The following is an 11,456-nucleotide window of genomic DNA, read 5'->3' as shown; positions in this document are numbered from 1 at the left end:
ACACTAACGTGTTTCCTCTTTTGCACAGGTTTGGTTATTGGGATGTAAGCTTGGATAAGCAATTGGATTTGGGCCTATTATCCTTTCATTAGTGGGTCTAACTAATATCACAGATGATTAAAAGCAAACTAAACATTTATTTGAACAAAAAAAAAAGAGCTTACAAAACTACAAACACTAGTACACAAAAGCGAAGAGACAAATGCTGAAAAGAGTAACAAAACAAGCAAAGCAGAGAGAGAGATTACAACAAACACAGCGGAAAGCGCCGTTAAAACTTTAGCACTGAGTTTACAAAACCCCCTTTCCATATTGTTTACAGAAGATCAAACACATTTCTCCGGCTGTGACTTATTCAGGTATGAGCCGAAGCAGCCGACATTCCGATGGAAGACTCAGGGCTAACATACTCCTCACTTGCATGCCTTACAAACTCTTCAGGCGACATGTGTGAGCCGTGGCAAGCGCATACAATCTTGATCTGGTTTGCGTTGTACCTGTAAGTCACACCAGAGATCGTCCGACCGTGAGGGCCTGAGCCAGTGGTTGAGACCCAAGGCAGGTTAGGACGCGCACCGGAACCTCCGAACTTGACATCAGCTGCCATTCCTGGTTTTATGGCTGAAAAGTCGAAAGAGAAGGCTGTACTGATGTTGATGTTGTTGTTGTTGGTGTCATCTCCTGCTACATCCACTGATGAGCCTTCTTCTGCAACAGGCTGTTTCCCCTCGCCTTTCGCGGTAGCTTTTAGGGAGACGGCAAAGAGAAGTTAATGACTTTTTGAAAGTAAGGATTTTAAGGGGAAATAAGGTTTGCTTACCTGAGTTTGATGGGCCTCTACGAGTGACGACCCCGCCTGAACCATCCTTATCCAGCATAGGGAGCTGAACCGGTGAGTATCCGAACATAACCGGGAGATTCCCAGCAGTAGGCTGCGTTACACTAGTACCTGCTGCTGCACCATGTTGTCCAGACTCTTTCCCCGGTAAAGAGTAAGGTAAACCAGTGATGACGTTATGTGGATGAACCGTGAAAGGTACGTTGTAACTCATGTTGCGGTTTGCAGTAAACTCTTCAACATGGTTACTCTTCCTCTGACCTGCTATGCTGTCCATATCAGCGGCTGGACGAGCAGCCACCACCACATCCTTCGCAAGGTCACCACCGCCTGCTTCAGATTCCGCTACATCTTCGTTATCAGCTGTTGAACCTTCATCTGTGGCGTTCGAAACAAGGGATGCCTTTGCCTTCTTCTTTTTTTCATCATTCATCTCTTGGAACCCGAACTTTCTTTTGCTGCTTCCTGCTTCTTTCATAGCCTCATCCTCCACCCACAGAGGCTTCGTGGAAGCAGCTTCGGCAGCGTCGGCGGATGTAGGAGCTTTGGAGAGGTCGTTGAAGAAATTCTGAGGAGGAGGAGGAGGTTCAGAACTCGGGTCTGCTGCTGCTGCAGGTGGTCTTTGAGAAGTAGTAGGGTGAAGGAAGTTCTTGAAGTCATCAATCACTTTAGCGCTTCTATTATCTCCTTCTACATTGTGATGATGATTCTCCGAGGAGGTTCCAGCATTGTTATTAGCACCCTTAGCTTTCCCTCCACCACATGAGAGACCCAAGCTGAGCTCAAGCCCATTATCATCATCCATTTCTTTTTGTTCACTAACTCTTTAAAGTAAAATCCTAAACAGATCTTTATAACATCCCAGCAACCCTTGCGAGTCACCTGAGACAAAAGCACAAAAAGGAACAGTTAACCAAAAGCTAGCAAAAGGGTTCTAAAAGCAAGTGACAATACAAGAAGGGAAGAAAGCAAGTTTATGATCATAGATGATGACTGCAGCAGAAGTTAAACTTTATCTGATCCGACGAATTTATTATTATACCTTAGGAACAAAACCAATGAAAGAAGAGTCGAGCAGAACCAACTTGTGAGTTTGAGTTCTCTGACAAGTAAAAAAAAAGGAGTGTCGTTTCTACAACTTTGGTTTTGAAACTTCTCATTCTATCACTCTCTTTTAAAAGATCTAAAATAGAAAAGGAAACATACCAAAAGGAGTAGCACTTTCGGGAAAGAAAAAAACACACTCTTGTAATGATTAATAACAAATCTGTCAGCTAACGATGTTCGGTAATACTAGCAGCATAACCTCTAAAATCAGTCCAAATTTTCAAACTTTCGAGTTCGAAATCATCATACAAGTGCCAAATCAATTGAAATTAAAGCGATTTCAATCACACACACAAAAAAAATACCATTAAGAAGTAAAGCTAATTGCGAGGAATTAATAAAAAAAAAAGGCAGCTCAAAAATCGAAATCGAGGCAGGGAATCAACCTGAAACAGGGACGAAGACGGATGATCAGAAGAAAACAGAAACCCTAGTAGCTTCGCGGCGTCGCTCCTTGGTGCTCAGTATCGGACATAGTACGGATCTCAATTTTCCTTTTTTTTTTTTTTTTTACAAATTTGTATTTATCTTCCTATTATTTCTGATTTATTCAGTTTTTTTTTTCTCTGAGTCACACCGTATCCTCTTTACTTACATACAAGTAAATAAGGTTCATATATATTTGTAACTGTAACCATAAAGTTCAATACAAATGTTTGTTTTTCGAAAACTCCATTACCAACGTTTTCTTTCGTCCATCTCAGTTATTAATTGAGCATTATTAACTCAATCTCTCGAAAATAATGTGATTTTCAAATAATCTGTTTTAAGAAAAAAATAAAAGATTGTAACATCTGTGATGTGGATTCCGTATATGGATGGATGCATCATGCGAATATAATGGCGCCTCCCCCAATCATGTGTAGTGACAATATTTAAATATGTAAATGCATAATGGATCTCAAAACATGTATAGTGGACACGAATGTGAACATGTAACATAGACCCAATTTGTTTGTGAGCAATATCTAGGCCTAAAACTAGTCCATAACTATTCGCATACTTAATACTGCCTATTTAAATGGATCCAAATGTCTTATGAGACATATATTTGTTTAGTTGTCTTTAGCATTCCACGTCTTTCGATAACTTGTATAACAAGAAAAATAACAACTTTTTGGTTGCTGCGACTTAAACTAATGATGCCCGTTGATGCTAGTGATAATGAGTCTCCATGTCTATGTGGATCTTGTAGGATCTTCATCACTAGGTAAGTTAAGCTTAGACTTCATCCTTTCACGTAATATTTGATATAGCTAGGCCCGACTAGGATAACTGTTGGCGTGTGCCTGCCTACATGTAGTGCTGGGTTTGGGTCGGGTCGACCCGCCCCGACCCCGCCTGCCGCTGCGGGGTCGACTCATTTTTTCGATTCAAAAATTCGACCCGCTTGACCCATCTAAAAAATGTAAGACCCGCCCCGCCCCGCATAAATTAGCGGGTAACCCGCCGGACCCGCGGGTAATATAAAAAATAATAAAAAAATTATTTTAATTAATATTTTTTAAAAAAATAATATAAATAATATATTTTAATTAAATTTTTAAAAATATTCGTATTTTTTATTATTTTTATTATAAAAAAACATAATTTTTACTAAAAAAAATCATATTTTAAAAAGAAAATTTTTTTTTTTTATTTTGCGGGTTGGCGGGTACCCGCAGTTTAAATTCGGTCGACCCGCACCCGCCCCGCGTTAAAATCACTCGACCCGCACCCGCACCCGCGAACAATTTTTTTCAAATCACTCGACCCGCACCCGCCCCACGGCAGGTCAAACGGGGCGGGGCCCGCGGATAATGAATCAAATTCCCAGCTCTACCTGCATGGAGTATTTCATGCGACGTTACATTTTTACATTTTTATACTATACCATGTTCTTTTAATTAAAAAAACACACACACATCGTTTTCTTACACCATCGTTCAAAACATTTAAGCTAAAATGCGGAACGCAAACGGAGTTGTAAGTGAATATATATATTTAACGTGAAAAACGAATTAAGTGACATTAGCATCGCTTTAAAAAGTAAATAAACATTACTAGCCGAGTTAGAAAAAAGTTTCTTGTTTTGTGTTTAGGTGTGTGTGTATATACATTGGATAAAAGGTTTTTCTTTTTCTCCACTCTTCTTCACCCTTACTAAGCCGGCGATTGCAACTAAAAGGCAGGAGCTTTCTTGTTCCTTCATTTTTTTTTTAATTGTAGTGTTTATGGCTAGAGAAGAAATCACATGTAAAGAGAAACTTACATGATTTCAGGGAACAGAAGAGTGGAAAGAGGAAGAAACTATAAGAAAGGTGTCTCCTTTTCTTCTTAGGCAAAGTGAAGGTTGACAAAGGTGTCTCCTTTTCTTCCTTTCTTGCGTTCTCTGTATGTCTGTGATGGAAAGAAACGAAATTTGAGACAATAAATTCTGTTTATCCAAACCCCAAATCTACATGGAAAGAAGGTCAACCGTTTTTGAAAAGTGGTCAATTTGTGAGCTCAAAGAAGGTGTAGGCGTTGGGTTTTGGGTATTAGGATGAGAATGTGGTTATTATACATATATGGGATGTGTTTATTATGTGTTGTTTAATTGCGTTATTTTGGCTCGTGGGGGAGAAAGATAGTTGTGGGTAGAGATGAGATTGAGGGGGAAACAACTTGTCAAGCTTGAATCCAAAGAAACCAAGAGCATGATGATAAGACTTCGCACACTAGACTTAGTATCTCACTCTTCAGGACGCAAATGGGTTTCCTTTTGGAAAGAAATAGCTTTTAAGTGAAATGTGGGTTTGATTGAGGAAAATATAAATAAGAATTGAAATTTGCAAAACGCTACCTAGAATTGTGGCTTTAGTTTATTGTTGCATTACATCTTTGGTTATGTGAATTGGCTTGAGTAAAAAGTGGTATTGGTGTTTTTTTACATCTTTCAATATTATGTGAAAAAATATGGTTTTGGTTTTCACGAAAACGTTAAGAAGAATTGCATTTGAAAACGCTACCGAGAATAATGGCTTTGGTTTATTGTTTCATTACATATTTGAACCTTATGTGAAATGAAAAGCGGTATTGGTTTTCATGTAAACGTAAATTAAGAATTGCAATTGGACATGCTACTAACAATTGTGGCTTTGGTTAATTGTTGCATTACATTTTGAATCTTATGGTAACTATGCTTGCTCCAAGTCTATCTCTAACCTGTTTCCGTCTACAACTTGGCAGGCACATCTTTCTGACCCAAAAAATGAGTGACCAAGGTCCACTTCCGATGCCTCTTGGCGTAAGTGACAACATTCATCATACATACTATTTAAGACGTGACTACAATTTACAGACAGAATTTGTGTATATGTACGTGTGCAGGGAAATTTCAGCATACCTAAACCTGTCTCTGACTTCTTTGAGGGTGTAGAGAAGCTTATTCCTGGTCACATCTTGGGAATGATCATATCATCGAAACCAGATAACAGTCGTGTCACGGTTGTCAGCTGCAAAGAAACTTCATACGCTAGGTGGAGAAATCACACGGTAATATTCTTTTCGTAATGTTCTAGGAATAATCTATAGTTTTTGTATAAAGATATATATAACTCTCGTGTTTTGGTTATAGGTTATGCCAGGCTTTCTGAAGGATACAAACTGGAAAGAGTACATGGGTCGTGTTAGAGATCAAGGAGGCCATGGTAGATTCACTTTACTTATTAGACCAAATCATATGATTTTGTTATGTTTTTTTTTTCTTATCACTTTCAACTTTCTTTTGCAGACACTTGTTGGGCTGTTGTAACTGCAGAGTTGATCAGTGCCATAAGATTCATTCTGAAGTATGATGCAAAGTACACTGAGTACTCTGCCCAGTACTTAGTGGATTATGCTAACCCAGCAAAGGCATTAGCGAACTATCCAAAAGAAAAGCATTACTGCTACACTTACTCTGTAGCTAAAGGGTTAGATTTTGTACTGGATGGAGGTATACCAACAGAAGCACACTGGGAATATAAGGGTTGTAGGAAACAGCCAGCTTACCGTACACCAAAGGATCATCCTCATGTTCACATTGCTTCTGTTCAGCGATTAACTTCTGTAGAAGAGATGTTCCACAACTTGCAATTTCATCCAATTGGGGCATCTTTGGCTCTATTCTTACCAGATTATTCCACTATCAAAAAGGTAATGACAAAAAATATATATATTTCATTATAAAATTAGCAACAATTGATTATGGTAGAGAAGTTAATGAATAACTTATTAATCATGTGTTGTGTGCTTTTTATTTGCAAGGGAATTTACCGAGGGCCTACATCCAAAGCATCTGTGTATATAGGTGCTCATGCAGTCTCCATATATGGCATTAAAGTGGTAAACGGAGAGACCATTGCGCTCGTGAAGTCTACTCACGGCACAGAATTAGGGAATGACGGTTACTTCAGAGTATCTCTAGATACCATGCTAGTTGAGGTGCCATGCAAGGGGAAAAATGCTAATCGCGATTTTGCAAAACCATGCCGTTTGCTCTCTCGTTTTTGTTTCCCAAAACTTCCACCTCGAGAAGTTTGAGTCCAACAGGTATATTTTTTTTTTTTGATAATGTTTTAGTACAAGAATATTTCTATTGTTAAGTGTAATATTTTACATTGTCGATTGCAGGAAGTGGATTCCCTCTCACATTTTGCGGCTTCACCAAACACTCGAGATTGATACTTTTGGCTGTGAACTGTTTCCAGTTGAAGAACTTTTCATTTCTTGAGTCTAAAACTTGTTCTGCTCTTGTCTTCTTGTTTTTGTTTTGGAGTTTAATTAGTATGCGTTGCTTTGTTAGAAACTTACTTCTAAACCTTAGGAAAAAACTTATGTTCAATGGCGATGCTTCCTCTGTTTCTCAACTTGATTCGTCAAGCCAAAGGCAAAAATAGGCATTCTTTGTTGCATCTTCCATAAATCTTTCAAGCCCTGAGCCACCACAACCGTAGCTCCCTGTATTTTTCCTTGCCATATTTTGGTCTAATCATGGTGATTGGTGATTTTTCTTTTCATAAAGAGGACCTCACAATTATTCCATCGCTCCAATCACCAAAAACCATCATAAATCAAGAAACAATCATCCCTCCATAGTTAAAACAAAGCATAGTATTTTGCTAATTTTGATATATGTTTCAGATCATAAGCATTATAAATAAAACATTAGGAACCACCGGAAAGCTCCAAACTGTAGATAAATACACACCACCAAGACTATGTCCACTACGATATAGTGCAACACTTGATAAAATTAAAAGATAATAGAAACATCAGATCTTATTAGCCTCAGAAGAAAATTTGCATTCAACTGGATTTGTAGGCTAAGCAGTCGACTTCCAAGCAAATGTGTCCGGGAATCCCATCCATGGTTTTCCTTACAACCGCTCGGTACTCCACGGGAGCACCACTCGGATCGCCATTGCCTTTGAAGATAATATAGAAGATGGCATTGTTGGCCTTGAGCTTCATGCATGGCTGCGACTCTTCCTTGGTTTGTATAATTACCTTCTTGATTTCCAATGGTAGAAATGGCCTCAGTTCGCTCTACAAAACACACAAACTCAAAGTTATGGAAATCTCCACCCCATCAGTGATTTGCATGAGAAGCCACTCGATTAAAAAAGAATTTACCTCATGTGCCATCCACTTATAGTGGAAAGCAAACTCAGCATACATATGAAGCCACTCATTTCCTTGCAAGTCTGATTCTTGCAACTGTTAAGCCACAAAAAATGGTGAATGAATCAGATACCTCATAAATCAAGCCGAATCAACCATATGAAGTAAAGCTAGCATATACCTCATAAAACTGCCCCTTAGTGCTAATCGCAGCCATCTCATCCTTGGTGAACCACTTGGGCATTTTACCTTTGTAAGAATCATCTACTGCATCGTCGTTCCATATTCTCTCAGGCCCATCATATGTAGGAGGTCGAGGGCCACTAGGAACTAATAACCAGATATTCCAAATAATATAATTGAAAAACTGGAGAAAGATAATATCAGAATCTTTGACTAATGACTAGTCTAGTTATTAACCTTTTAGTCTGGAAATTTCGGTCTGTGCCAGAAAGGATGCCTGTTCCGGAAGGAAATCTTTGAAAACACACGTCTGAAAATTGCAGAGAGAGTTGGTGGATGTGTCAATGGCCTCCAACGTTATGTAGTAGCAGAGGCACCGAGTGAACCTCAGCTTATCGTTGTATTTGTTTATAGCAGCCAATTTCAGGCTGGTTCCCTACAAGACCAAACAGCCGAATGAATGAAACATCAAAGGAAGCAATCAACAACAACATCCATGTCACGAATAGAAAGCCAGACATTAATTACCTTCTCAAGATTGTAACAGTGAAGGCCAAGTCTACTAAACAAGCCAACGTCATATGGGTAATCATACTTGTCTTCCACTATGTGAGGGACTAGTCCACCACCATACGGGAGATAGAAGTAATCAACATCAAAACCCTGCCCACATTCCAAAATCAATACTTTACGATAATCATAGCTAAGGCATGCTTTCATTCGATCAAATCCAATCACTTTAACATCAATTCGATCGAAGTCAAAAAAATTTTAGCATAAATTTGATCAAAGCCAAACACTTTTAACATAAATTCTATTAAAGCCAATCAATTTAACATTAAAAAGGAATGCTAGAGAGAGCTTACGTCGGACTCTACGAATTGACGGTTGTACTCCTTCTCGATCACAGGGTCATCCTCTTCGTCATCCCATGGATTGTAATCAACCTTCGGGAAACTCTGTATCGGAGCAGCAGCAGCGCCTGAGCTTCGTGAAGATTCCAATTTTCGTTTACGCTGCTGCGGCTGTTCATCTCCGATGCTTGGAAGCAAGATCGCAATCTCAGTCATCGTCTCCGATTTCCTCTAAACCCTAATTGCAATTCTCTTCTGCTCCTCCGAGCTAGAGCTTAGAAAAGGTAATTTCAGATTTACGTTTACACCCCTCTATTTTACAACTTTCATAGAAGACCACCTCTCCTTTTATTAGTTGACAAAAGTTTTATTTTTGGAAATATATATTTTTATCCTTAAATTCCTTTTTCAACTCTCTCTCTTATCAATGTTATCATACTTTTTCTTAAAACAATGTTATCATACATGATACAACTTACTTCATGTTTTCTTTTACATCATTAAAAAGATGAGAACATTGTTTTGATTTACAATCCATATATTATTAGATAGCATCATGAAGGATAACTAATAAAAGACATTTTCAATAAATAATACTGTAAATTTTGACTAGTGTTCCAAATATTGTTGCTTTATTTGACAGATTGATTTTTAGATTTCTGTTAATTCATCTAATCTATTAAAACTGAAGTACAAATAGTATTTAACCCTAAGTTTTTCACAAAAATTACCATTCAATGCCATTAAACTTATACACTGTCGTTTTATTACTACCAATCCTGCGTAATAAATTTTACAAAACGTCGTGCACCTAGAATCACATGGTTTGTTATCTTAATATGCCTTGGTTTAATTATTTCTGCAGAAATCAAAACAAACTTTGTTGGGCTTCATTATTCCAGGCAACCCATTCGTTATCTTTCTCTGGATCTCAATTAAGTTGCCACTTTGTTGGGCCTTGGTTTAATTATCAACTATGAGCCAATCACTTTTCTTTTCATCGTCCAGAAGTCTTTAAAAGCACATTTGTGCTCCATTGTAACTCTTGCCACTTTTAATATTTAGTGCACAAAAGCTTAGGTAAAAAAGAAAAAGAAACAAGACCAATTGTTAGGTAGGTATATTCGTAGATTTCTCCCCGGAATAATATGTTACAATAAATCAATTATGGGCTAAATATAATATTTACTATTATCTTGGCCCATTTATGATCAAATCCATCTTTTTAGGTATATGTTAATGTAGATTAGTGTCTCAAGAAAATGTTAATGTAGATTTAATCAATTTAAATCCCAATACTGCTTTAATTATAAAATATTAAAGATTAAATAAAATAAAATTTCAAAAGTAAAGATTATATATAATTTAGTGTATATTTAGTTCATTTTAAATTACTTTTAAATTCATATTCTAAGTTTTATTTGATTTTTAAAACTAAAGATAAATGTTTCCATATAAATTATGTGATTTTATTTGATATCAGTCCAACTAATATTCAAATCCAATAAAAATATATAGACTAACAGACTTATGTAATTCATGACAAGAAACAAATGAATGTATTATAAACAAAGATTATATAAACTACTATATGTTTTTCTCAACTTTTTAAAATATATTTTACTAAAAATATAAAAATATTGAATTAAAAGGAAAGACGAAAACCGGCGCGGGGGCGCGGGTCAAAAACATCCTTTAGATATTTACATTTGACTGTTTATATATATTTTTAATTATTTAAACCAACTTATAAGTACCATGTATAGTCTGAATATTTTTACATACATTAAGTTTAAAAAATAATATATATCAGTATATAAATCTATTTCGAATACATTCAGATATCTGAAATACTTCGGTTTGGATCGGATTCAGTTTCAGTTCTCTAAATACCTAAATTTTGATATTTAATCATTTTCGGTTCGGATTTTATAGTTCTTTTTGGATTGGATCAACTTTTTAGATTCGGAATTTTTATCCAGCTCTAATATTGAAATGAAAAAACATATATTATAAAAATATACACCCGCACGGGTGTGCGGGTCAAAAATCTAGTTTCGTGTTAAAACTAAAATCTAAAATTAAATGTAAAAATATAATTGGGAAGTTAATAAAAACTTTAAATAACTAAAAATAAAACTAAAAAATGTACATAATAATTTAATTATTCTTAATGAATGACTTAACACATCATTATTTCAAATATAATATCACTATCTAAATTAGTAAAGTTAAATTTTGATTTCTCATGATACATGTCATTATATAAATTATCTAAAATTTGACACCTAATTGTTTTTTTTAAAAATTAGTAATTAGTTCATATTTGTCATCCTTTTGGTAAAACTTAAAGTTTCTAACAAATAAAAATTAATGAAAGTTCCACAACTAAATATTAGTTCATATTTGTCATCCTTTCGGTAAACACTTAAAGTCTAACAAATATAAAAATTAATGAAAGTTCACAACTAAATATTAATACATAACTAAAGCACATATATATATATATAATAGTTAAAACAAAAATTATAATAGAAACAAATAAAAATAAAATTCAGTTAAATTCATAGTATAATCCAAAATACATAATATAACAAAAAAAACATAAATTTCAAGAAATATACAAAAAATTATAAGAAAAAATAGGCTATGTATTTACAGTATTTATTATCCATGTCTATTAAAGCAAAATCAACAAAACAAAAAGGATAAATCTAACAGATTTCTCCTCTTTTAATCACAAAATTCAAGTTAGCTTAAATTAACAAGATACTGATGTAAAACTAAAATCAAGAATAAATAGATAAACAAAACATTTTCTTCAGAAATCATTAAAAACCAAAATACAA

The 11,456-nt window shown here is 35.7% G+C and overlaps 3 protein-coding genes across 3 annotated transcripts; 1 reads left to right on the top strand and 2 right to left on the bottom strand.

Annotated features, from left to right (window-relative positions):
• Window positions 1-117: 117 nt before the first annotated feature.
• On the bottom strand, window positions 118-2,489 carry LOC130506507 (AFP homolog 2-like). Its single transcript, XM_057001164.1, has 3 exons — window positions 2,332-2,489; window positions 821-1,720; window positions 118-744 (listed from the first exon to the last, which is right to left on the bottom strand). Exons 2-3 carry the CDS (start codon window positions 1,641-1,643, stop codon window positions 356-358), a joined length of 1,212 nt encoding a protein of 403 aa, XP_056857144.1. The 5' UTR covers window positions 1,644-1,720; window positions 2,332-2,489; the 3' UTR covers window positions 118-355.
• Window positions 2,490-5,105: 2,616 nt separating this feature from the next.
• On the top strand, window positions 5,106-6,490 carry LOC130506506 (protein HEAT-INDUCED TAS1 TARGET 4-like). Its single transcript, XM_057001163.1, has 5 exons — window positions 5,106-5,213; window positions 5,297-5,461; window positions 5,544-5,616; window positions 5,700-6,103; window positions 6,215-6,490. Exons 1-5 carry the CDS (start codon window positions 5,106-5,108, stop codon window positions 6,488-6,490), a joined length of 1,026 nt encoding a protein of 341 aa, XP_056857143.1.
• A 528-nt stretch (window positions 6,491-7,018) lies between these two features.
• On the bottom strand, window positions 7,019-8,936 carry LOC108848517 (UPF0725 protein At4g28920-like). Its single transcript, XM_018621907.2, has 6 exons — window positions 8,620-8,936; window positions 8,282-8,416; window positions 7,991-8,189; window positions 7,752-7,900; window positions 7,583-7,666; window positions 7,019-7,495 (listed from the first exon to the last, which is right to left on the bottom strand). The coding sequence occupies exons 1-6, from the start codon at window positions 8,821-8,823 to the stop codon at window positions 7,256-7,258; spliced, it is 1,011 nt and encodes a 336-aa protein (XP_018477409.2). The 5' UTR covers window positions 8,824-8,936; the 3' UTR covers window positions 7,019-7,255.
• Window positions 8,937-11,456: the final 2,520 nt, after the last annotated feature.

The sequence above is a fragment of the Raphanus sativus genome, unplaced genomic scaffold (genome assembly GCF_000801105.2).
Source record: "Raphanus sativus cultivar WK10039 unplaced genomic scaffold, ASM80110v3 Scaffold3312, whole genome shotgun sequence".
Lineage (NCBI taxonomy): Eukaryota > Viridiplantae > Streptophyta > Magnoliopsida > Brassicales > Brassicaceae > Raphanus > Raphanus sativus.
Note: the sequence above shows the minus strand (reverse complement) of the source record. Positions and strands in the feature narration are given on the sequence as shown.